Genomic DNA, 25,660 nt, shown 5'->3' on the forward strand with positions numbered 1-25,660 from the left:
ATGCCCTGGTATCAACGGATATAATGAAGCAAGTACGTTTTTTTTTAATGGAACCGTACACGTTTTATAAGTGCGTTCGATAGCTCTTGATGATGATGATGTTTGGTTTGCGGGGCGCTCAACTGCGCGGTTATCAGCACCCGTACAAATTCCCAACCTTTGTTCAGTCCAAACTCGCCACTTTCATGAATGATGATGGAATGGACGAGGACAACACAAATACCCAGTCATCTCGAGGCAGGTGAAAATCCCTGACCCCGCCGGGAATCGAACCCGGGACCACGTACTTGGAAAGCGAGAACGCGACCGCGAGACCGAGCGAGGTGGCGCAGTGGTTAGACACTGGACTCGCATTCGGGAGGACGACGGTTCAATCCCGCGTCCGGCCATCCCGATTTAGGTTTTCCGTGATTTCCCTAAATCGTTCCAGGCAAGTGCCGGGATGGTTCCTTTCAAAGGGCACGGCCGACTTCCTTCCCCGTCCTTCCCTAATCCGATGAGACCGATGACCTCGCTGTCTGGTCTCCTTCCCCGAAACAACCCCCCCGCGACCGCGAGACTACGAGCTGCGGAAGATAGCTCTCCAGAAGACAACTATAGTGATATAGCGTTTTTTAATGTTGACATTGAAACATGTCGTAAAATATTCTAGAAATGTCCTAGAATGTGAGAATACGGTAGCCAGAAATAGCATTTGCGGTGCAAACGCTGCCAAGCAGGCGTCTGGGACCTATGTATTTGTATACTTTAAGGTAGGCCTGCCCTACGAGAATAAAGCTTTATTTGCACTTGAACTTACGACTTCGATTCCGGTTCATCTACGAATGTATGTAGAAATACGACATAGGCTAGAATGTAGCGTACCACAAAGGGCTTAGGAAAACTATTTCACATCTGTGTATCCTTTCAGATTTACGTGAGGTGAAACAAAGAAATGAACTGTTCGTCCTTCAAAAATAAAGAGGTCTTATACACTGCAAAAAGCAAGTACTGTGTTAAATATCTCAATGTTAGGAGGGAGATTTGACCTATCTTTTCCTGTAAGTGGTTGTGTGCTTTTTAGAGGTAAAATATGTCATGTACGACATCTATCTCTTCCTACACTGCTCTAAATTGTTACATATGGGAAACATTCGTTGAACTAAACATTTTGCTGAAGATACTTTGGTGATCATCTATACATAGCAGAATCAATCATCGTTTCATGCTGAACGTAATTGCGTAATGACAGTGTTATCAGCTACTTGAAATACACGCTGTCGGCTTATTTGACATTGCAATGCAATTTGGTAGACACGCAAATGAATCGTTGCCCGGGATTAGCCGAGCGGTCTGGGGCGCTGCAGTCATGGACTGTACAGCTGATCTCGGCGGAGGTTCGAGTCCTCCCTCGGGCATGGGCGTACGTATGTGTGTTCGTCGTTAGGATAATTTAGGTTAACTAGCGTGTAAGCTTAGGGACTGATGACCTTAGCAGTTAAGTCCCATAAGATTTCACAAACATTTCAACATTTTTTTGTAAATGAAATAAACAGTTTTCTACCAATTATTAGGTAACCATCCAAATCACATAATATAAATTTTGTCTTCCAAAAAGTAACTTTCAAACTGTTGCCCAGGGATTGAAAGCCACATTTTCAATCGCTGTTCGAAAGAACGATGAACAGATGTAATTACACTGGGCGATATGGTAGAGCATGCACTGGCGGTTGGATGACACATATCGTCTGGTGTACTTGAGGCTTCGCCTTAGACTCGATGTTTGAGTGCTCCCCAAAGAAATAAATCAAGAGGAGTCAAGTCGCAGGACCTCGCAGGCCGTTTCACAACAGAATTTCGCCCCATCCAATGTCCAGGAAAGCTCTCATTCAGTATTTTCGTTGCAAAATGGAACGAGTGAGCTGGACAACCATCGTGTTGCAGTCACATACGCTGTCGAATATCCAGCGGTACCTCTTCTAGAAGCCGGCCGAAGTGGCCGTGCGGTTAAAGGCGCTGCAGTCTGGAACCGCAAGACCGCTACGGTCGCAGGTTCGAATCCTGCCTCTGACATGGATGTTTGTGATGTCCTTAGGTTAGTTAGGTTTAACTAGTTCTAAGTTCTAGGGGACTAATGACCTCAGCAGTTGAGTCCCATAGTGCTCAGAGCCATTTGAACCTCTTCTAGAAGAACCGGCAGAATGTTCGTCAAGAAGTGTGCTTACGAATGTTCATTTAGAACGCCTGAGGTGAAGTAAGGTCCTACAATGTAATTTCCTATGATGCACCATATGATTACGCTCCACGGCCGTTGATGATGCACCTGACGAAGCCAGTGCGGCTGACAAGTAGTGCATGTTATGCAAATTTACATTAGCGCGGTTAGTAAACATTTCTTTATCGGTAAAGAGCGCACGTTGGAAAATTGTAGTGTCGTCTCTCATTTGCTGAAGCGCAAACCGACAAAGTTCTGGACGACGTTAGAAATCACGGTCGTCGAGTGCCTGATGTAGTGACAGATGATAAGGATGGAAATTGTGCCGGCCGCGGTGGTCTAGCGGTTCAGGCGCTCAGTCCGGAACCGCGCGACTACTACGGTCGCAGGTTCGAATCCTGCCTCGGGCATGGATGTTTGTGATGTCCTTAGGTTGGTTAGGTTTAAGTATTTCTAAGTTCTAGGGGACTGATGACCACAGATGTTAAGTCCCATAGTGCTCAGAGCCATTTGAACAATTTTTGATGGAAATTGTGTCGATTCGGGATGAGAATTACACTCGTCTAGCTGATTCCACATTTCTTGGCAATATGTCTCATACCAATGTGCGGATTCATTAGCGTCGTAGCCAGAACAGCTTTTCGTGTTCTCTGTCGGTTGCAGTCTTTTTTCTTTTCCTCTTTTTGTGGGTCAAGCAGCCTGTCCGCACTAGGATCTCAATAATTCGTGCAACTGCCTGGTGTGTCGAACATTGGCGATCCGGTTACATAGCTCTATATCACTATACTGTTTTTAAAAAAAATGGCTCTGAGCACTATGGGACTCAACTGCTGTGGTCATAAGTCCCCTAGAACTTAGAACTACTTAAACCTAACTAACCTAAGGACAGCACACAACACCCAGCCATCACGAGGCAGAGAAAATCCCTGACCCCGCCGGGAATCGAACCCGGGAACCCGGGCGTGGGAAGCGAGAACGCTACCGCACGACCACGAGATGCGGGCTATACTGTTTTTATGGCATTTCTTTTACATTTACCATATGTACTGCAGCGCCAAAAAACCGGTAAAGGCATGCGTATTTAAATATAGAGATATTAAACGGGCAGAATACGTCGCTGCGGTCGACAACGCCTATATAAGACAACAAGTGTCTGGCGCAGTTGTTAGATCGGTTACTGCTGCTACAATGGCAGGTTATTGAGGTTTAAGTGAGTTTTGACGCAGTGTTGTAGTCGGCGCACAAGCGATGGGACACATCTCCGAGGTAGCGATGAAGTGACGATTTTCCCGTACGACCAATTCACGAGTGTACCGCGAATATCAGCAATCCGGTAAAACATCAAATCTCCGACATAGCTGGGGCCGCGAAAAGTTCCTGCAAGGACGGGACCAACGACAACTGAAGAGAATCGTTCAACATGACAGAAGTTCGAGCCTTGTGTGCATCTGCGCTGAAGAAATCATTGGCCGTCTCGCCTTATATATCATTTCATAGTGCGGTGTGGCAGTTTTCGGTCGGCACGACCCCCATCAGTTCGGCAGAATCGCGGTGTCATCGATGTTTATTCTCACTGTGTGTTTGTGGTGTGAAGGACGTTCACTGATCCAGTGACTGTTTGCACAAAAAGAACCAGTTTAGTGACCTATCGTCACAAATCTTTAAAAATGGATGGGAATGACAGAAGAGAGGGATGAGAATTCTCAATAAATGTTATGCAGTCGCAAAATTGCCGAGTACTGAAAATTTATTATGAAACGATGCTAAAGTACCATGAAGAAATAATTTAAGGATTTAGTTGACAATGATAGAGCAACAAATGACAACGATAGACACAGGGTATTCATTGTTCTGTACATCAAGAAGCACTTTGTGCTAAATTTGCAGGCATGCAACACGTGAAGAAACTGGTGGTATGGATGGTAAAATTTCTGAAGTCTCAAGAATTATTCCACTTTCAGTTACAACAGTTTTTGATGGAACTTTCGAAAGAGTATGGAATCTTTATTTATTGCTGTAAAGTACGTTGGTTAAGTCAAGCGGCATGCCTGGGATGATCATTTACTTTAAAACTCGCTAATGCTGAATTTATGAAGGAAAAGGATAGAATGAAATTTTCACTCTACAGCGGAGTGTGTGCTGATATGAAACTTCCTGGCAGATTAAAACTGTGTGCCGGACCGAGACTCGAACTCGGGACCTTTGCCTTTCGCGGGCTAGTGCTCCACCGACTGAGCCACCCAAGCACGACTCACGCCCCGTCCTCACAGCTTTACTTCTGCCAGTACCTCGTCTCCTACCTTCCAAACTTTACAGAAGCTCTCCTGCGAACCTTGCCGAACTACCACTCCTGAAAGAAAGGATATTGCGGAGACATGGCTTAGCCACAGCCTGGGGGATGTTTCTAGAATGAAATTTTCACTCTACAGCGGAATGTTCGCTGATATGAGAGTTTTTTTGCTTTTTCAGTTGAAAGGGCCTTTTTATCTACGCAGATGTAACTGACTTGCAAGGTAATCCCCACTTTAATGACAAATCATTTACGTTAAAACTTTACAGGACCTCTACATTGCTTTTCTCAGGTAGTTTTTACCTCTGAATAAGAAGGCTACAACAGTTCTTCAGTATTTCCATCGACATGTTTTAGATAGTTTTTCGATTATGAAACTGAGCAAGTCACCATTATGTGGCAATCTGCGTGTGAAATTGTCTGCATCTGTTCGTATGCCTACAGTTTGTACCAGATACAAATCATGTCTGCAGCCCACCACAAATAATTAAATAATATCGAAAATTTGTTTTTTGTGATCTATATTGTTGAGAAATGTGAAATATGAAACCAAGTCGTACGCAGTGTAACTGCACTGTCATTTAAGTGCGACGTGTTCGCAGTTTCCTCCCTCACCCCTCTCCACGCGTTCAGACGGGAAAGTGTTCAGCGAGGATGACCGCTATGGGACTCGTACCAGGGCAAGGCCCTCGACCCGAAATCCTGGCCGCCCCTTATTTATGTATATAGACCATAACAGTGGTCCTATCACACTTCCCTGAGGCACGTCTGACAATAACCTTGTCTCTGATGAACAATTGCCATCGAGTACAGCGTACTGGGTCCCATCACCCAAGAAGTCTTCGAGACACGCACGTATCGCGGAACCTATTCTGTACGCTCGTGTCTTCGTTAACAGTCTACATTGGAGTACCGTGTAAATGGCATCCGAAGATCTAGGAATATGGAATCTTCCTGTTGCCCTTCATCCATGATTCCCAGGATGTTCTGTGAGAAAAGGGAATAATGAGTTTCGAACGAGTGATGCTTTCTAAATCCGTTCTGATTTGTGGACAGATGCTCCTCTGTTTCAAGGAAATTTGTATATAGTCACCTGAATATGTTCAAGAATTCTGCAGCAAACTAATGTCAAGGATATTGGTCTGCAATTGCTACAGGTCTATTCTTTTATCCTTCTTATACATGAGTTAGTAGCACTTTTTTAAAGTGGCTTGGTTCTTCATGCTGAGCGAAAAGTTCTTGCCAAAATCGAGGAGTACACTCCGTAAAATCGAACTGGGTTACCGTCAGGATCTGACGACTTATTTATTTTCTACTCTTTCTGTTGCTTATCAACGCCAGGAACGCCTGTTTTTACGTTCTCCACTCGAGAGTCTGTGCGATGGACAAACGATGGTATGTCTGTACGATTTTCCTGCGTGAATGGTTAATTGCACGTAAAATTTAAAACTTAAGCTTCCCTTTTGCTGTCTTCTAGTCCTACCAGAGTATGACAACAAGAGTGATGAGGGTCCGTGTCGAGTCACAGAGACAGTCATTTTCCTCCTGCTCCATATGCGTGTGGAAGAGGATAGTACATAAATAATATCGGTACGAATTACCCTCCACCACAAATCGTACAGCTACATTCGGAGTAGATATATTATATTTGTTCGGTTACCAGCAGGCAGATAGGATTTGCAATTGTATTACTTCCTGTACTCGTGTAATGTGTTCTTACTATTTGCGTGAAGTAGGATAGCAGCAGGAGTGCAATGATCGCTATGGCGGTGCGGAGGAGGAAGCAACAAAAGACACAGAACTCGTAATCGGAAAAGCAGAGTTTCAGATTCCCGTTGGGTCATCCAGATTTGTTATTTCGTGGATTCTGTGAATCATTTATTGAAAATGCGTGGTTGGTTCATTTGAAAGGTCATGGCTGATTTTCTTCCCCATCCTGAGCTTGCGCTTCGTCTCTAATGACCTCCTTGTTGATGGAATGTTAAACTCTAAACTTCCGTCCTTTCGCAGGTATCACTTCCTCTCACAGTACTTCCTAGTAAGCGTAGCACGTGCAGTTTACAGCCTCTTCCCTTCATGATTCGTTCAAATTCGATCAGTCATCAGCTGTTCCTGCGTCATCAATATGCATATCCCACACGTTACCCGAATAAATTATTCCACATAAACTAAGAATTTAATTTTTTTATGTCTGTGGCTTATCGTCTCAGTTACATAATCTCATATATCTACTTCTACATCATAACTCTGCAAACCACTGTTTAGTGCTTGGTAGAGGGTACATCCCATTGTACGGATTTTTCCCTTTCCATTCACGTATGGAGCGCGGGAAGAATGATTTCCTTTATGCGTGTTGTAATTAGCCGTGTCCTCACTATCTGTATGGGAGCGATATCTAGAAGGATCTAGTACATTCCTAGGGTTATCATTTAAAACCGATTCTTGAAACTTCGTAACTAGGCTTTCTGGGGATAGCTTACGTCTATCTTCAATCGTCCGCCAATTCGGTTCTTTCAACATCCCTAAGACATTGTGCGGTAGGTCGAAGAAATCTATGACCATTCCTGATGCCCTTCTCTGTATACACTAATATCTCCTGTTAGTACTAATTGGCACGGATCCCACACGCCCGAGCGATATCCTAGGATGTATCGCACGAGTGAGTTGTAAGCAGTCTCTTTGATTGATTGCATTTCTCTAGAATTCTACCAATGAACCGAAGTCTGATACTTGCTTTATCCACTACTCAGGATATGTGATCGGTCCATTTCATGTACCCACAAAATTGATTCAGCTAAGCTGATAATCTCAGTTGTTTCCAGAACCATTTAAAATATTATAGTTCTACTGTCACCCTGACGAACTGTAAACAAAAAAAAAAAATCCTCCTAGGACTAAGATAGTCTTTTTCATGTCTATATTAACCACAGAGAGATCGGTATCAACTTCGCTTTTTCGAAATTGACCTATAGCAATTTCTGTACCTCGCAACGTTGATCTAAAAAGATGAAAAATATTCAAGCATAGTTCACTTTCAAAAATCCGACTAATGTTCTTGGAGAAATTACATCATGTACAAACTAGGAGCTACACAGGGTGAGTCACGTAAGACCTAACACCCCTTTCAGTACGTGAACGGTTACACATATCGAAACGTGGTTTTCGGCAAATGTTAGAACGTAGAGGGGCACATATTTTTTTGTTTGGTTAATGTTTTTAGCGCTGGTATCAACGGAGATGTTGAAGCAAGTACGTTTTTTAAACGAAATGGCATACTTTTTGTAACTGTATTCGATAGCTCTTGAGAAGACAGTTACAGTGAGATACTGTATGTTAATGTTGACGTTGAAACCTGGCGTAAAACAGTTTAAGAAGTGTCCTAGAATGTGACAGCACAGTGGCCGGAATCGCCATTAGCGGTGCAAACACCTCCAAGGAGAGCTCCCGTGCTACAATGTGTCAAAATGTCAACACATGTGTCTGTTTACGTGTCTACACGGTAGACTGCTCAGTTCTGTTTCAGCTTCAAGAATCGTCGCGTGCAGACCTGTATACCAATGAGCAGAAGTTAGGTATACTACTTTTGCACTAAAGAGCCAAAGAAACTGGTACACCTGCCTAATATCGTGTAGGGCCCCAGCGAGAACGCAGAAGTGCCGCGACACGACATGGCATTGACTCAACTAAAGTAGTGCCGGAGGGAATTGACACCATGAATCCTGCAGGGCTATCCATAAATCGGTAAGAGTACGACGGGGTGGAGATCTCTTCTGAACAGCACGTTGCAAGACATACCAGATATGCTAAATAATGTTCCTGTCTTGGGATTTCGGTGGCCATCGGAAGTGTTTAAACCCATAAGAGTGTTCCTGGAGCCACTCTGTAGCAATTCTGGAAGTGTGGGTGTCACATAGTCCTTCTGGAATTGTCCAAGTCCACCGTAATGCACAATGTACATGAATGGATGCAGGTGATCAGACAGGATGCTCACAGGAAATGTCGCGAGTAATGAGGATAATGGCCATGGGGCACTACATTAGTAGCGTGTGGATAAGTTGAATCTTTGGGTCTGACGGGAGGCCTGGTAGGCTGGTTTGCGCAATTGCAATATCCACTGTGTCCGGATGGCTTAGAGGTCAGAGCATCTGCCAAGTAAGTAAGATACCCGTGTTCGAAGCCGGCTGAAGTGGTCGAGCGGTTCTAGGCGCTCCAGTCTGGAACCGCGCGACTGCTACGGTCGCAGGTTCGAATCCTGCCTCGGGCATGGATGTGTGTGATGTCCTTAGGTTAGTTAGGTTTAAGTAGTTCTAAGTTCTAGGGGACTGATGACCTCAGAAGTTAAGTCCCATAGTGCTCAGAGCCATTTGAACCATTTTTTGAACCGTGTTCGAATCTCGATTCAGCATAAATTTTCAACTTCCCCATTGACTTCAAACAATGTCCGCTCGCAGCCCATGTGCGTAATTCTCTTGTGCCTTAACTATTAAATGAAATGTCGCGCTGTACCGAGTACTTCCGGGAACGAGCTAGTGTGAAGTGTGGCACGCCGTGGCCGGCCCTATTAGATATTAGCTAAAGGATAGCGCGAGGGATAGTCTGTGACTTTTGTTTGCTGATGACACTGCGGTGTACGGGAAAGTGTCGTAGTTGTGTGACTGTAGAAGAATACAGACTACTTAGACAGAATTTCTACTTGATTTGATGAATGATACCTTGCTCTAAATGACAAAAATGTAAGTTAATACAGATGAACAGGATCAACGATCTTTAATGTTTGAATACAATATTAGTGGTGTGCTGTTTGACACAGTAACATTGATTAAATATCTGGGCGTAACGTTGCAAAGCGATATGAAGTGGAAGTTTGATGGTAGGGAAGGCAAATGGTCGACTTTGGTTTATTGGGAGAATTCTAGGAAAGTGTAGTTCATTTATAAAGGCGACCGCGTATAGAACGCTAGTGCGACCCACTCTGGAGTACCACTCGAGTGTGTAGGATCCCCACCACGCGGGATTAAAGAAAGGAATCCATGCAAAATGGAGGCGTACAACCAGATTTGTTACCAGTAGGTTCAATCAGGACGCAAGTATAGGAAATTGGTCCGTGCACTCAAATGTGAATCCCAGAAGGTAAGATGTTCTTTTCGTGTGGCACTATTGAGAATATTTAGAGAACAAGCACGTGCAGCTGACTGCAGAATGATTCTACTGCCACCAACGTATATTTCGCGTAAGGACCACGAATGCAATGCAAGAGAAATTAAAACTTGTAAGTAAGCATACAGGGTGGCCCACTCATAGTGACCGGGCCAAATATATCACAAAATAAGCATCAAACGAAAAAACTACAAAGAACGAAACTCGTCTAGCTCGAAGGGGGAAACCAGATGGTGCTATGGTTAGCCCGCTAGATGGCGCCGCCATAGGTCAAACGGATATCAACTGCGTTTTTTTTTAAAATAAGAACTCCCATTTTTATTACATATTCGTGTAGTACGTCAAGAAATATGAATGTTTTAGTTGGACCACGTTTTTAGCTTTATGATACATGGCGCTGTAATAGTCACAAACGTATGAGTACGTGATATCACGTAATATTCTGCCAGTGCGGACGGTATTTGCTTCGTGATGCATTACCCGTGTTAGAATGGACCGTTTACCAATTGCGGTCTCGCGGTTCTAGGCGCTCAGTCCGGAGCTGCGCGACTGCTACGGTCGCAGGTTCGAATCCTGCCTCGGGCATGGATGTGTGTGATGTCCTTAGGTTAGTTAGGTTTAAGTAGTTATAAGTTCTAGGGGACTGATGACCACTGATGTTAAGTCCCATAGTGCTCAGAGCCATTTACCAATTGCGGAAAAGGTCGATATAGTGTTGATGTATGGCTATTGTGATCAAAATGCCCAACGGGCGTGTGCTTGTATGCTGCTCGGTATCCTTGGCGACATCATCCGTTCGCCGGATAGTTTCGTTATTTAAGGAAACAGAAAGCGTTCAGCCACATGTGAAACGTCAGCCACGACCTGCAGTAAATGATGGTGCCCAAGTAGGTGTTTTACCTGCTGTCGCGGCTAATCCGCACATCAGTAGCACACAAATCGCGCGAGAATCGGGAATCTCAAAAACGTCGGTGTTGAGAATGCTACATCAACATCGATTGCACCCGTACCATATTTCTATGCACCAGGAGTTGCATGGCGACGACTTTGAACGTCGTGTACAGTTTTGCCGCTGGGCACAAGAGAAATTACTAGACGATGACAGATGTTTTGCACGTGTTCTATTTAGCGACAAAGCGTCATTCAGCAACAGCGGAAACGTAAACCGGCATAATATGCACTATTGGGCAACGGAAAATCCACGATGGCTGCGACAAGTGGAACATCAGTGACCCTGGCGGGTTAATGTATGATGCGGCATTATGAGAGAAAGGATAATTGGCTCCCATTTTATCGATGGCAATCTAAATGGTGCAATGTATGCTGATTTCATACGTAATGCTGTACCGATGTTACTACAAGATGTTTCACTGCATGACAGAATGGTGATGTACTTCCAACATGATGGATGTCCGGCACACAGCTCGCGTGCGTTTGAAGCGGTATTGAATAGCATATTTCATGACAAGTGGATTGGTCGTCGAAGCACCATACCACAGCCCGCACGTTCACCGGATCTAACGTCCCAGGATTTCTTTCTGTGGGGAAAGTTGAAGGATATTTGCTATTGTGATCTACCGACAACGCCTGACAACATGCGTCAGCGCATTGTCAATGCGTGTGCGAACATTACGGAAGGCGAACCACTCGCTGTTGAGAGGAATGTCGTTACACGTATTGCTAAATGCATTGAGGTTGACGGACATCATTTTGAGCATTTATTGCATTGATGTGGTACATACAGGTAATCGCGCCGTAACAGCATGCGTTCTCAGAAATGATAAGGTCACAAAGATACATGTAGTACATTGGAACAACCGAAATAAAATGTTCAAACGTACCTACGTTCTGTATTATAGTTTAAGAAACCTAACTGTTACCAACTATTCGTCTAAAATTGTGAGCCATATGTTTGTGACTATTACAGCGCCATCTATCACACAGCGAAGAAAGTGGTCCAACTAAAACATTCATGTTTCTTTACGTACTAGACGAATATGTAATAAAAAATGAGGGTTCCCATTTAAAAAAACGCCGTTGATATCCGTTTGACCTATGGCAGCGCCATCTAGCGGGCCAACCATAGCGCCATCTGGTTTCCCCCGTCAAGCTAGACAGGTTTCGTTCTTTGTAGTTTTTTTCGTTTGATGCTTATTTCGTGAGATATTTGGCCCGGTCACTATCAATGAACCACCCTGTATTGATAGTCGTTTTTCCCTCGCTGCATTTGCGAATGGAGCAGGAAAGAAAATGACTAGTAGTGGTTTTCAGAATACGTGTGCAAATGTAGATATACGGTGATGTCACCAGTACTGTCACCCTGTCTTCCTTTAATATCAGTTCTCTAACAACTAACTTTCGTATTATTCATAAAATTCTGTCCAAATCGTACTGCATTTCTTTACTATCTCTCAATGATGAAACTTTATAATGGACAACAGCATCGTCATAGAACAACTTGAGAAACCTGCTTATCGTGATCTTATAAATCGCTTATGATTTTGAGAACATTGGTGATCGTATAACGACTGCTTCTGACGCGCCAGACATTATTTCCGTTTTTCTTGTACATTCGGTTTCCAGTAAAACATTCTGGGTTCTATTAGTCAAAACTGTTCATAAAGGAGGCTCTGTTTCATACTATATTGGTTATTAGTCGTCACTATGGTACATGACACACATCCATGCCCGAGGCAGGATTCGAACCTGCGACCGTAGCAGAAGCGCGGTTCCGGACTGAAGCGCCTAGAACCGCTCGGTCACAAAGGCCGGCGAACGTCATTATGTTTGGGGTTAGAATATGCTCTGGTAACCGGCAATAGACCGATGTTAGGGATTTGGTCCATTCATAGACTTACTGCTATGAAAAGCATGCATGATCGTAATTGACTTGTATTCCACAATGTCTTTTTAATTTGACACTAAACGTACTTTATAAACTATACGCTGTTTGCCATGCAACTGTTCCCTTCTGTCATTTCCCAGTTTTACTTTCGTTTATTACCTTAGCTGAAATTCTGAGATCTCCAGTTCTTTGTGTTGGGCACAAACTTTTGGTTCCTGCTATGCGATTTTTCAGTGTCTGCTGAGACACAACTTCATATGAAAACGAAACCTGCAGTATATGTCAAATAATTTAATCCACATTAGCATTCATATTCGTTATCCAAAGAAGCTCGAAACAACATTCCTGTATTTGCATATACAATGATTAAATTTTTACTCTCTCTTGCAATCGGCTATCTGACAGTTAATAAAAAACTGATTTCTAATTCAATATGAATTCAGATATAGAGTGAGGCAATTTCATATCAAGCTTCAGATTCTCCTAAATCACTGAAATCTTATTCGGGATGGTTTGTCTGCGACAGCCACATTCGATTTCCCTTCTCATCCTCCGATCTGTTACTCCATTTCTAATCAAGTTGTTGCCGATGAGAAGTGATATTCTGACCCTTCCTACCTTCCTTCCTTCCTTCAAGATAGCCTCTACACTCATTGGAATCTACAAGCATCGTTATGTGTCAACATTTAGCCGCCGCGCGGGGTAGCCATTCAACGAAACATCATCGATATGGGCTTTCGGAGCCGAAGGTCCACTTGTGTACCCGTGATGACTGCACAACACAAAGCCTTACGCCCCGCCTAGCCCCATGAACACCAACAATGGACTGTTGATGCCTGGAAACATGTTGCCCGGTCAAACGAGTCTCGTTTCAGATTGTATCGAGCGGATGCACTTGTGCGGGTATGGAGACAAACTCGTGAATCCATGGACCCTACAAGTCAGCAGGCAACTATTCAAGCTGGTGGAGGCTCTGTAATGGTATGGGGCGTGTGCAGCTGGAGTGGTATGGGACCCCTGATACGTCTAGACACGACTCTGACAGGTGACACGTATGTAAGCATTCTGTCTGATCACCATCATCCATTCATGTCCATTGTACATACCGAGGGACTTGGGCAATTACAGCAGGACAATGCTACACCCCACACGTCCAGAATTGCTACAGAGTGGCTCCAGGAACACTCTTATGAGTTTAAACTCTTCCGCTGGCCACCGAAATCCCAAGAGAGGAACATTATTGAGCATAAGTGGGATACCTTGCAACGTGCTGTTCAAAAGAGACCTTCGCCCCGTCGTACTCTTACGGATTTACGGACAGCCCTCCAGCACTACTTAAGACATTAGTCGAGTCCATGTTGCGGCACTTTTGCGATATTAGGCAGCCGTCCAGTTTCTTTGGCTCTTCAGTGTATATTAAGCGCTGTACACTGTATTATTCTTAGAAATTCAAAATGATCTCAGTGATCGAGGTATTTTTACCTTTGTTGTTGTCGTGGTCTTCAGTCCAGAGACTGGTTTGATGCAGCTGTTCATGCTACTCTATACTGCGCAAGCCTCTTCATCTCCGAATAAATACTACAACCTACATCCTTCTGAATCTGTTTAGTGTATTCATTTCTTGGTCTCCCTCTACGATTTTTACTTTCCACGCTTCCCTCTAATACTAAATTGGTGATCCATTGATGCCTCAGAACGTGTCCTACCAACCGATCCCTTCCTCTAATCAAGTTGTGCCATAAATTCCTCTTCTCCCCAATTCTACAATTCTACTCAGTACCTCCTCATTAGTTACGTGATCATCAGCATTATTCTATAGCACCACGTTTCGAAAGCTTCTATTCTCTTCTTGTCTACACTCTTTATCGTCCACGTTTCGCTTCCATACATGGCTACACTCTATACAAATACTTTCCGAAATGGCTTCCTAACACTTAAATCTATACTCGATGTTGACAAATTTCTGTTCTTCAGAAACGTTTTCCTTGCCATAGCCAGTCTGTATTTCATGTCCTCTCTGCTTCGAGCATTACCATTTATTTTGCTCCCAACATAACAAAACTAATTTACTACTTTAAGTGTCTTATTTCCTAATGTACTTCCCCCAGCATCACCTGATTTAATTCGACAACGTTCCATTATCGTCGTCTTGCTTTTGTTGATGTTCATCTTACATCCTCCTTTCAAGACACTGTGCATTCCGTTCAGCTGCTCTTCCAGGTCTTTTGCTGTCTCTGACAGAATTACAGTGTCGTCGGCAAACCTCTCAGTTTTTATTTCTTCCCCATGGATTTTAATTCCTACTCCAAATTTTTCTTTTGTTTCCTTTACTGCCTACTTAAAATACAGATTTAATAACATCGGGGATAGGTTACAACCCTGTCTCTCTCCCTTCTCAATCAAAAAATGGTTCAAATGGCTCTGAGCACTATGGGACTCAACTGCTGAGGTCATTAGTCCCCTAGAACTTAGAACTAGTTAAACCTAACTAACCTAAGGACATCACAAACATCCATGCCCGAGGCAGGATTCGAACCTGCGACCGTAGCGGTCTTGCGGTTCCAGACTGCAGCGCCTTTAACCGCACGGCCACTTCGGCCGGCCCTTCTCAATCATTGCTTCCATTTCGTGCCCCTAGACTCTTGTAACTGCCATATCGTTTCTGCACAAATTGTAAACAGCCTTTCGCTCCCTGTATTTTACACCTGCCACCTTCAGAATTTGAAAAAGAGTATTCCAGTCAACATTGTCAAAAGCTTTCTCTAAGTCTACAAATGCTAGAAACGTAGGTTTGCCTTACCTTAACCTATCTTCTAAGGTGCGTCGTAGGGTCAGTATTGCCTCGCGTGTTGCAACATTTCTACGGAATCCAAACTGATCTTCCCCGAGGTCGGCTTCTACCATTTTTTTCCATTCGTTTGTATAGAATTCGTTTTAGTATCCTGCAACAATGACTTATTAAACTGATAGTTCGGTAATTTTCATACCTGTCAACACCTGCTTTCTTTGAGATTGGAATTATTACATTCTTCTTGAAGTCTGAAGGTTTTCCGCCTGTCTCATATATCTTGCTCACCAGAGGTTATCAGCAGTTCTAATGGAAAGTTGTCGACTCCCTGTGCCTTGTATCGACTTTTGGCCTTTAGAAGTCGGTAACGATTCGTTAGATTCTTCAGCAAAAGAAGTGTCGACTGTGACAAATCTAGACTTCTAATTAGATAACTTTCATTGAGCAACGAATGCGATACTAATACCAAGGTAAGGCCGGGGCGGACAAATACATGAAAACACGAGAAACGTAACACATTACCATGACTGTAGCCGTGAAGGAGAACCGTTGGCATTCACAGCAGCCTCCAGTCGTCTCGGAATGGATAAATACAAGACCTGTGTGGTTCTCAGAGGAATCTTGTTCCATTCTTCCTGCAAAATAGTGGCAAATTCAGGAAACGACCACGTACCCTTCTCTCCAAAACAGACCACAAAGGCTCATTGAGATTTGACGACTGTGGTTCAAATAAATGGCTCTGGGCACTATGGGACTTAATTTCTGAGATCATCAGTCCCCTAGAACTCATAACTACTTAAACCTAACTAACCTAAGGACATCACACACATCCGTGCCCGAGGCAGGAGTCGAACCTGCGACCGTAGCGGTCGCGCGGTTCCAGACTGTATCGCCTAGAACCGCTCGGCCAGCATCTGTGGTGATCAGGGAAGATGCGCCAATTCATCTTCGTGCCTACAAAACCACTCCCGGACGGTGCGTGCTGTGTGAAAAGGGGACCCGTCGTCTTGTAATACAGCATCACCATTAGGGAACAAATATTGCAACCATGGGATGGTCACATGGCAGTAATTCGACCTTGCAGAGTAACCGTGGGGTCCATGGCACACCACAAAATGGCAGCCCAAATCATCAACGAACCCCGCCATATTTCACTCTTGGCGGCAAGCAGTTTGCATCGTAGGCTTGCGACGGTGTACGCTAGACGTAAACTCGGCTGTAAGTTGGAAACAATGTGAAACAAGACTCATCCGATCAAATGAATTTCTTCCACTGCTCCATAGTCCGGGTTTTCCTTCGTGTTTTTTGACGCTCACATGGTTCGCGAGTGTGACTTTCATATCTGCAGTGACTTCTGCAACTTTCGCCCATTATTTTTTAGCACGGCCCTCTTCAATGACCGTTTGTCACGATGACTTACCATACACTTTCATTCGCGTTGTGATTTGGCGGATGAAGTTTTCCGCTTTCACTCTACATGCTATAAATCTTCGACATGGTGCATCTCGAAAAGTCAAACACTTCCGCTACCTCGAATACGGAAGCATCCACCATGCGAGTACCAACAATTTTCCTGTGTTCAAAGTCACTTAGATCCCTCCTAATGCACTCGCAACTAAACAGTACACTGTTCTGAGCACGACTGACACTCGCAACGTATTGACTACACTTCACAGGTTCCGGTTCGTGGACAGATACAATAGCCCAACCTCCAGGTGGCTCGCATCTGCATTTTATGCCCAGGCATACATTTCATGCAGTGTTTCCATATTTTCATCTATTCCCTGCATGAATCAGATGTTCGCAATACGACTGATTGATAATTTTCTAGATCTGGAGTTGTTTAAATCATTAACTGTTGGCACATGATAGACTTCATACCCAAAATTCAACCGACACCAGTGCGTACTCAGGCGTGCCGAGCGAGGGGAGGGCAGCTGCAGTCTCAAACCCTCCTGCCATCCACTTCGTAATGGGAACACGCATCGTACCCGCTACACAAACAAATATTAATTTGTGTCAGTTTGACGGAAGTCAAAACGTGTGATGGATATTGATTAGTAGTAAGTGGCTCACACGGAGCCATCTATCGTTTTATCTCAAAACTATTTCACCATCTGCTGCTATTCTCCTTGCAACTGAAAATGCCCGCTGGCGCTAGATTCTAAAAGCTTCTAGAAGTCGTGCACTTTATTCGTTATATTTTTTCTCTTCTTGTGAGCAAATGTCAAAAATTACTATAATGTGAATATGAAAAGTATAAGCATGTAACTGGAATACACGCAAGTCTCATACAAACTATACTCTCTCAGTTAAGACGATTATAGTTGGTAGGTATCTAGCAGAAAGTGGAATTGTTGGTATGTTCTACGTTATGATTAATACAGTTTTTAATAGTTTTCATTTTATAACGAAGTGACTTTCGTATCCATCACCTCTTCCCCTTCCACAAAATTAACATGAACTCCTTCCTTCCCCTTCTTCGCACAGATCCCCCGTGCGCTCTAGAGTTTTCATATCATTGGAAGGCAGTTAAAGTACTCACACATGCATGTAATGGTAAACGAAAGAACATTTACTAACCTACATGCCTAGAAAATCGTCTGTTACTGTCAAGTTGCCCATTTTAGTCAATGGATACGAGTATTACACATCAAACGAGGCCATTCATTTCACGCAAGACAATGATTTGTGGCATACCGTACCAGTACCACTTCATATTCCATTCACCGATGTTGCATGAAAATAACGACTTCTTCTGTTTGTGCCGTAAACTCTCTCCTTTTATCGGTACAGCTTCTCAGCGATACGAGCAAAGAGGAGCGCCGCACCTTGATGCACATTCATGCGGATTACGACGATTTCTCAATAGCTAAATACGCTGCCCTTTACAACAGCAGTGATAAATGCCATTCATCCAAATAGCTTACTTGCTTACGGATGTCTTGGATGTCTTGCTAGTTCCATCTCCCCCCCCCCCCCCCCCCCCCCCGTCACACCGACTGATTTTTCTCAGCACACAAGTTTCCAGACGCCCCGCTCCGTTCGTTTTAAAGATGCCGAGTATAATTAACAATGTGTAAGTCCATCTGTTGTTACTCTTCGGTCAAGGCTTTCCAATAAATTTTCATGACCTGAAAGCGGCACTTATTTCCATTATCTTGAAGCATATAGAATAATTCTGATCTAGTATTTAGACAAATTGTTGTGATTGTGGTGTAAAATCGAGACTCCAAATCATCCTGGAGGTTTTCAGGTACGATTTGGGCTTTGAGCAGCGCTGTCCGGGAAACTCCAACGGATTCATTGTTGAAAAGTTCCTTGCATTGTGTAAAGGATTATTTTCATGTTGACAGAGAAATTTTATAATTCTAAACTATTGGTTCAATGTGAGAAACACGCTGCTGTCTAAAACATTTTCATTAATAACAGTATTATTTTGTTATTGACCAAAACTAATGATACAATATAAAACCAGAAAAAACACCACCGACTACCATACCACCTCTACTGAACTTGTCCCCCAAAGTCCATCATCCTCCCACACAATAAAACCGTCTTTCCTTCTTTCTTGGGCAAGTGACTGCTTTGTTTAAACAAATCCTAGCAACATCAGGCATTCGTTTTTATCAAATGTAGCTACTGGTCAACAATACGATCGTGTAAAACTGTTGCTGTCACCTCTTGACGGACCTTTCTGAATTCTGTCACTGGCCTGAATACCCCGAAGAGTAACAGTAGTATTCTACGACAGCTGACAGATACATCTCTTGCCTGGTTCGTATAGACTCCTCCTAGAGGTTAGGCACAGAACTAATTTCGTACTTTTACCTTTTAAGTTATTGATTTCATTTTTTTCATGACTTCTCTACTTTGCAGTATCAAAATTAGCATGGTGCCTCATCTTATGGGACTCCTGTCCAGCCGGCCGGAGTGCCCGAATGGTTCTAGGCGCTACAGTCTGGAACCGCGCGACCGCTACGGTCGCAGGTTCGAATCCCACCTCGGGCATGGATGTGTGTAGTGCCCTTAGGTTACTTAGGTTTAAGTAGTTCTAAGTTCTAGGGGACTGATGACCTTAGAAGTTAAGTCCCATAGTGCTCAGAGCCATTTGAACCATTTTTATTTGAACTCCTGTCCGCTTCTATAAATTTATTCGAACCTAATTCTCTTCGTTGAATTAATCCGGCAGAAAACCCTTCTATTGTGTTAAAGCACCATGGCTACACTTTCCCTTACAAGGGGACCGCCCTTACTTGTCATCACCGATTTCGTCCAAATTCATGTTATATGCAGGGCTTAGCCAGGAATGAAAATGACAGAAGTTGAAGCTGCAGATGGTCATGCGTTTAGGAAAAAATAGCGTTCTTGGCGCCGTTCCATTGCGGCACGAGCCTTTCATGTTAATGTAACTTATAGACAGTGGTTGACGCAACGGAAGGAGTATAATATGGTATTTCGATGGTCGTGGGTTCCAGCCCTTCTGCAGAAACTTTCTTTTTATTTTGAATATTACGTTACTTAAACTGCAGATAAACAGAAATTATGCTCAATGAACTGCATTCATTAATATTTTCATAAAAGGCATGAAATGGAAACGCAAAAGGAAAATTTGGCAGAGGGGCACGCGTGATTATTTCAGAATCTGGGAAACTTACAAAAAACCTTACACAAAACTTTTTGACCAGTATGGTGAAGCCGTGTGTGTAGGGGCACGTAGTGCTTCTGCCAATTGACTCGTGGGGAGGACAAATATATCCACGACGAGATTTCTCTAGATGAACTATTGCCATCACGTAGTATTAAAGAGATTGACCCCAAAACTGAGCGATGTACATTTTTAGCGTCAGGTAAATAGTTTGTTCAAAGTGCTTCAAAATTGCTCTTACCACATCATAAAAGAAAAAGAAATCACATCCCGAGAAGACTGCATCAAAATACTTTCCATTGCCAATATTTTGTGAAATGATATGGTACGTGTGGTTTGGTGGCACATTGTGTGATCAGAGGAAACCTATTATGGATGTAAACCTAATGTGTTTTTCTGTAGAAACTTTTAAACCATGACGCAATTGTACAACGACGGCGTTTATGACGTGTGAAAGGTTTTTACGGTGAATGTCACCCCACCACGTATTGATTATCAACTTTAAAATAAAAAAGTATCAATTTTGTATATGAAGTTGTCACGTGGGCCTTAAAATCTCTTCCTGGAAATTTATTTGCAATTCTAAATTTTAGTTGAACCTTCCTTTTCATGCATTTTATGAAAATATTAATAAATACAATATATTGTGTGTTATTTCGGTTTATTTGCAGTGTAATATAATGTAGTAAATTTGATATGAATTGGATCCCACGACCCTTGGATTATAGTTTTGTAACCATTCCGCTTTGCAACTGGTGCCTGGAAACAATGCTAACATAAATGGATCATGCCTCACCCGAGCGGCGCCTAAAATGTTGTTTTTAGGACTCCGTGACTGAATCGGTAAAAATGGAACTCATAGGATCTCTGAGTTGTCCGTCCGTCTATCCATCTGTCTGCCTGTCCGACTGTTAAAACCCTTTTTCCCAGGAACCAGTAGACGTGTCAAGTTGAAATTTATGTCACGTTTGTGAACTGTCTGTATACATAATTAAGTGTGCGAGTCCTACTCTCACGAGGTCAGCTTTTTTCTAAGCTCTTGACCATATGCAGCTCTCACTTCTGGCCAAGCCCTGTATATACCTCAAATTTGGACGAAATCAGTGATGACGAGTAGGTGCGGTCCTCTTGTTAGACACACAGCCTGACATTACACAGAGAGCGTTCACCAGACCACTTGGTGACTTTAGATCATGAGGCGTAAATAATTATCACTACGCCTATTCTCAGTCCTACAGCGAAATGCTTTCTTCATTTGGCGCCCAAGCATATTCATATATAATGTTGAATACTTTCGTATGTTTGAGAAGTACAATGGAGTCGAAAAATACACTAAAACTTTCGTCGAATATTTCCTTCTGTATTAAAACTAAATAACAATTGAGAGCCACGAGAGTATCAGACCGTGTTTCCGAGGAATATCGAAATATGCTAATAACATAAATGTATTCCGTCTGAAAGTATTTACATTTGTGATATCTATTAAATACTAAATATGTTTCGTCCATTTGCACTTTTTGCCTACAGCCGCCACTAATAAAATATTACACAAAAAGATAATCAATTTACTGCTTCAGACATTTTGTTTTTAACACAACTGCGCGTTTCAATGATCATACCACCATTATCACGTGGATTAAGATGTTTTCGCGTCGTTTTGGTATGCACATGTGCCGCTGTCAGATACCTCGACAACACGTTTTTATATCAAAAGTAAACTTCACGATGCAAAAACTTCTTAATTCACACGATAATGATGATATGATCATTGAAATCCTTAGTAGTGTTTAAAATAGAAGTGTATGAAAGAGTAAATTGATAATATTTTTATGTATTAGAGATTATACCACGGTTCTACCAGATCCGTTAGCTTTTTGTCAAAAATTAAAGTTAAGTGGTGTATCAGGACTGACTAATTTCAGCTTTAGAGGCCATATTCAAATGATAACAGCTGTCAAATATCCTTTATTATACCGTACTACAACAGTAAATTTTACAAGAGTTTAGTAATCTTTGGTTGAGTAGAAATCCCGGAACAGTATGGATGTCTATAATAGCTTATTCCAGGCCTTAGCCTGGGTCCTTTCTTCGTTCATCACGGTCCTATGCAACTGATTTCCCAAGACAGCTCAGGGACACAAATTGCTTAATTACGCTCGCAGCAATCCATCTTTAAGTAAAATATCTTCGTCAGAGGGAGAGAGGAAAAAATGTCGCATGATTAAATCTTGTACTAGAAAAAATACTTTACATCTGCTAGTTTTCGCACCCATGAACTAAGGGATGGATACTTTGATATCTTAGCAAGTATCACCACTGTAATTTATACCAACTTTCATATTTACTTAGAATGATGTGTCTGTGTTATAATGCGCATAACTTCCTGTTGCATGTGCATGTGTAACACAGGGAGAAAAGTGTAAGAATGGTTTCACAATGATGACAAAAATAAACCAGCAACTCTATTTTTCTCGCCTTTATAGATATAGGGGTATATATATATATATATATATATATATATATTCCCCTAGGGCCCTAGGGATCAATCTACAAATTTATTGTATTTTCAGCAGGAAATCTAAAAATCAGATAATAATGATATGCGGCCATCTTGGCACACAAAATATAAAAAAATAATCTCCATCTTCTATGTGTAATTATTCATGGGCAATTCTTCCGCTAGCGGACACGATTTGAAACGAAAGTCCTATTTGAATAAAGTACGGTGATATAGCGTGGTATTAACGAGAACATTTTAAGAAACTCTGGGCATTTAAGTGTCTAAATATGACGTTTCCGAGCGAAGTAGTCGATGAGTACAAAATTTCGATATCTTCTAACCTTACTGCAGGCTGGACGGTATATTCTAAAACATCTCCCGCTTAAAATTATTGAATAGTTTTTTATGTAATTGTATCTCTCTTCTCTATATCAGCCACACATTAAGCTGACAATTTGTGATGTTGCACATATATAAAAACAATGGATGTCAAGTCGTTGAAAACTGATATTCCATACACAAAAGAACTAGAAAACAAACCTTCCTGAATTTGGAAGCAAAGGTTTTACGGCAGACAAGACAAAAACAAGGGAATGAAATCAAGAAAATATTTGCAAATATGGATTAATTCATAAATTTATTTCGATCAGAGCGTAAGTATGCAAATACAGTCAACAGGGTTTGTATATCTATCTGTGTATCATATTTCATGTAATAAACATCCCCAAAAAGTGAGAAATGTTTTATTCCACTGTTCATTTTTTATCACTCAAATGAGTTCTCTAGAAAATGGATAAAGATTTAGATTTTCTTAAACTTCCTGTTTTTAGACTATAATGTGCTACGAATTGGTTTTACTAACATAATGATCAAGTACTGGAAAGCAGTATTACCGCCTAAAAACGTGAACTTTCCAGGAATCTGGAATCTCAGAACAAAGCTAATCGTGTATTAGAAAAAAATTCTGAAATTATAAACTATCTTTTTTATCAGTGTTGCTTGTCTCCTCGAGCTAGCAAAGACAAAATTTGACAGCACTATGTATTGATCTGTGGAGTAAAATTTAAGCCTCAGCTTAAGCGTGTAGCGCAGAATCTCTCGATATTTTTTTATAACACTGTATGAGCCTACGATGATAAAAAAAATCTGTTCTTTGAGGAAAATACATTTCAACAAGCAAGAGACTCACCGTAAGAATTATTCACTGATCACAAGGAATGATAAAATTTTAAATACGGAACTTCTCTTAGAATTATTCCTTATTCGCAAAAGTTGTGACACATTTTGTAGTCTAATACTTCTCTTCATCATTGCACTTTCTAGAAAGGTGCAGATAATGTTGATACTGGTGTTCGTAGTATAAAAGTGATAAAATAAAACTGGGCGCGAAAATCTTATATATGTGGAGACTTGATTCTGTTTACGGTAGCAATGGTATGATTGTTCCTTAGTAAATGAAGCCAATATCAATAACTTGCTCTACGCTTAAACCATACGTGTGAGGAAAGTAAACCATAATTTTAGGTGAACAATTCATGTTATTTTCTGGAAACTGTAGCTTGCTACTTGAATACACCAAAACATTTTTTTTCCACCACAAGGAAGAAAATTCATTTTATAGACGCAAAATCACAGCGCTGATACAGAATTGCATGAAGACATAGAGGTTTCGCGACTGAAACCACTGAAACTATTTGTCAAAGCGCTCTTCGAGAAGACCGCTAATCAGTTGCTGTGCAGACGTATAAGAAACACAGTTTCAAGTATCGAGGAGAAGTTGAACGCACGCGTGTTTCGTAATGCAGCATTTCTCAAGTAAAATCTTACATCATTAGCTCGATAGTAAACAGTTTGTAACAAATGACCAAAATTAAGTGCAGTATGTTTCCCTACACTGCCAAAAAGACTGTAGATGGTCTGATATCTGTTTGTTCTGTAATTCACTTTCGGAAGCAAATTTATATTCTACAAACTCGCATCTCACATTTGAAGCGTATGTCGTTATATCTTGAAATAAAGACAACAAATTTTGCTAGTCGATCTTCTTAGAAAATATATAGCTGAAGTATTTAAAGGTGACATCAGCACAGTCAAGTTTGTTGAGTATTTAAAAAAATCCGTCAAATGACGCTTTGCACACAATATTGGGCTGATGCAAGCCGGCAGACATTTAGCTAGTTGATTGTTTACTGTCAGAAGCTCTCAAAACAAAATTGAAATTGAAATTTGATCACACGTGGTTCGCAGACAACAAAGATGTTTAGCTGAAGTATTGTCGGAAGTTTTTTTCCTGCATAGATTTCTTTTGTTGTTGACACTGAACACAGGATCACTGTAATGAGATGGCGCTTCGTGAACTGGAATTAATCCGTAAAGGTGTTGTTGTCAAAACAGAAGCGCACGTGACTCACTCTATTGACATCCTCGTCGGCGTCGTCCATGGCGGCGTGCTGAGTCCGTTCCGCGCCGCGGCCGATAACGAACTGTGCCACTGTCCCTGCAGCTGAAACCGTAACGACATTAGGCCCGTTTCTCATGCGCCCTCCTTAATCACCTGCCCCGCCACGGACCAGAGAATCCATATCAGCGAGTCAATACCGGCCCAGCCAACTTCTACTTAGAACTTGCTTCGCTTGACAAATGGTTTTGTCTCGGTACAAAGATTGCATGCTACGCTTTCCGGGATGAGCCCCTGGGATGACTTATTGTAGTTCTTAATACAGCCTGTACTCTGCCGTGCTGTTTTCTGCTAGCCGCGAAACGCCGGGGGCGAACTACCTACACAGACAGTTTTACTCGTGCCGTTCTTGCAGGTTCGTGTTTCGTGACTAAGATCACTGAAGCATTGCATAACATGCTAGAAGAGCGCCCGGAAAATTATGCTGGTGTCCGAAAATAAAAGAAGAACTTAGTTGTCACGTTCGTACTTTTATAGTCTTACTCGTCTTCAGAAATGATATATCTCATGGCCGGTTTCCGGTATCACATCACACCATGGCAACAGAAGAGCTAATGATACCATAGAACAGACTAACCTTGACATTCCTGAAAACTGTTCTAGCATTGTGTAGGAAAAGATGTTAGACTACATAACCAAAATTTTGTCGAGTTTCTACAGGCCTGTTTCTCATTGCCTTTGCAGATATAAGCCTCATCGGCCCACAGTTTCTCAAAAATGTAATAAATTTATTAAACCTGAATTATAGATCTCCTTTCTTCAAAAGAAAAGAAATCTTGC

At 42.1% G+C, this 25,660-nt stretch overlaps 1 protein-coding gene across 1 annotated transcript in view; it reads right to left on the reverse strand.

Annotated features, from left to right (window-relative positions):
• The window catches only part of LOC126471528 (dynein axonemal heavy chain 5), a 1,073,018-nt gene extending 1,048,137 nt beyond the window's left edge, over positions 1-24,881 (reverse strand). The window contains exon 1 of the mRNA XM_050099754.1: positions 24,834-24,881. Coding sequence (XP_049955711.1) covers positions 24,834-24,863 — 30 coding nt within the window. The 5' untranslated portion in view covers positions 24,864-24,881. The remainder of the gene's footprint in view (positions 1-24,833) is intronic.
• Between the last annotated feature and the right edge of the window lie 779 nt (positions 24,882-25,660).

The sequence above is a fragment of the Schistocerca serialis genome, chromosome 3, assembly GCF_023864345.2.
Source record: "Schistocerca serialis cubense isolate TAMUIC-IGC-003099 chromosome 3, iqSchSeri2.2, whole genome shotgun sequence".
NCBI classification, from domain to species: Eukaryota; Metazoa; Arthropoda; class Insecta; order Orthoptera; family Acrididae; genus Schistocerca; species Schistocerca serialis.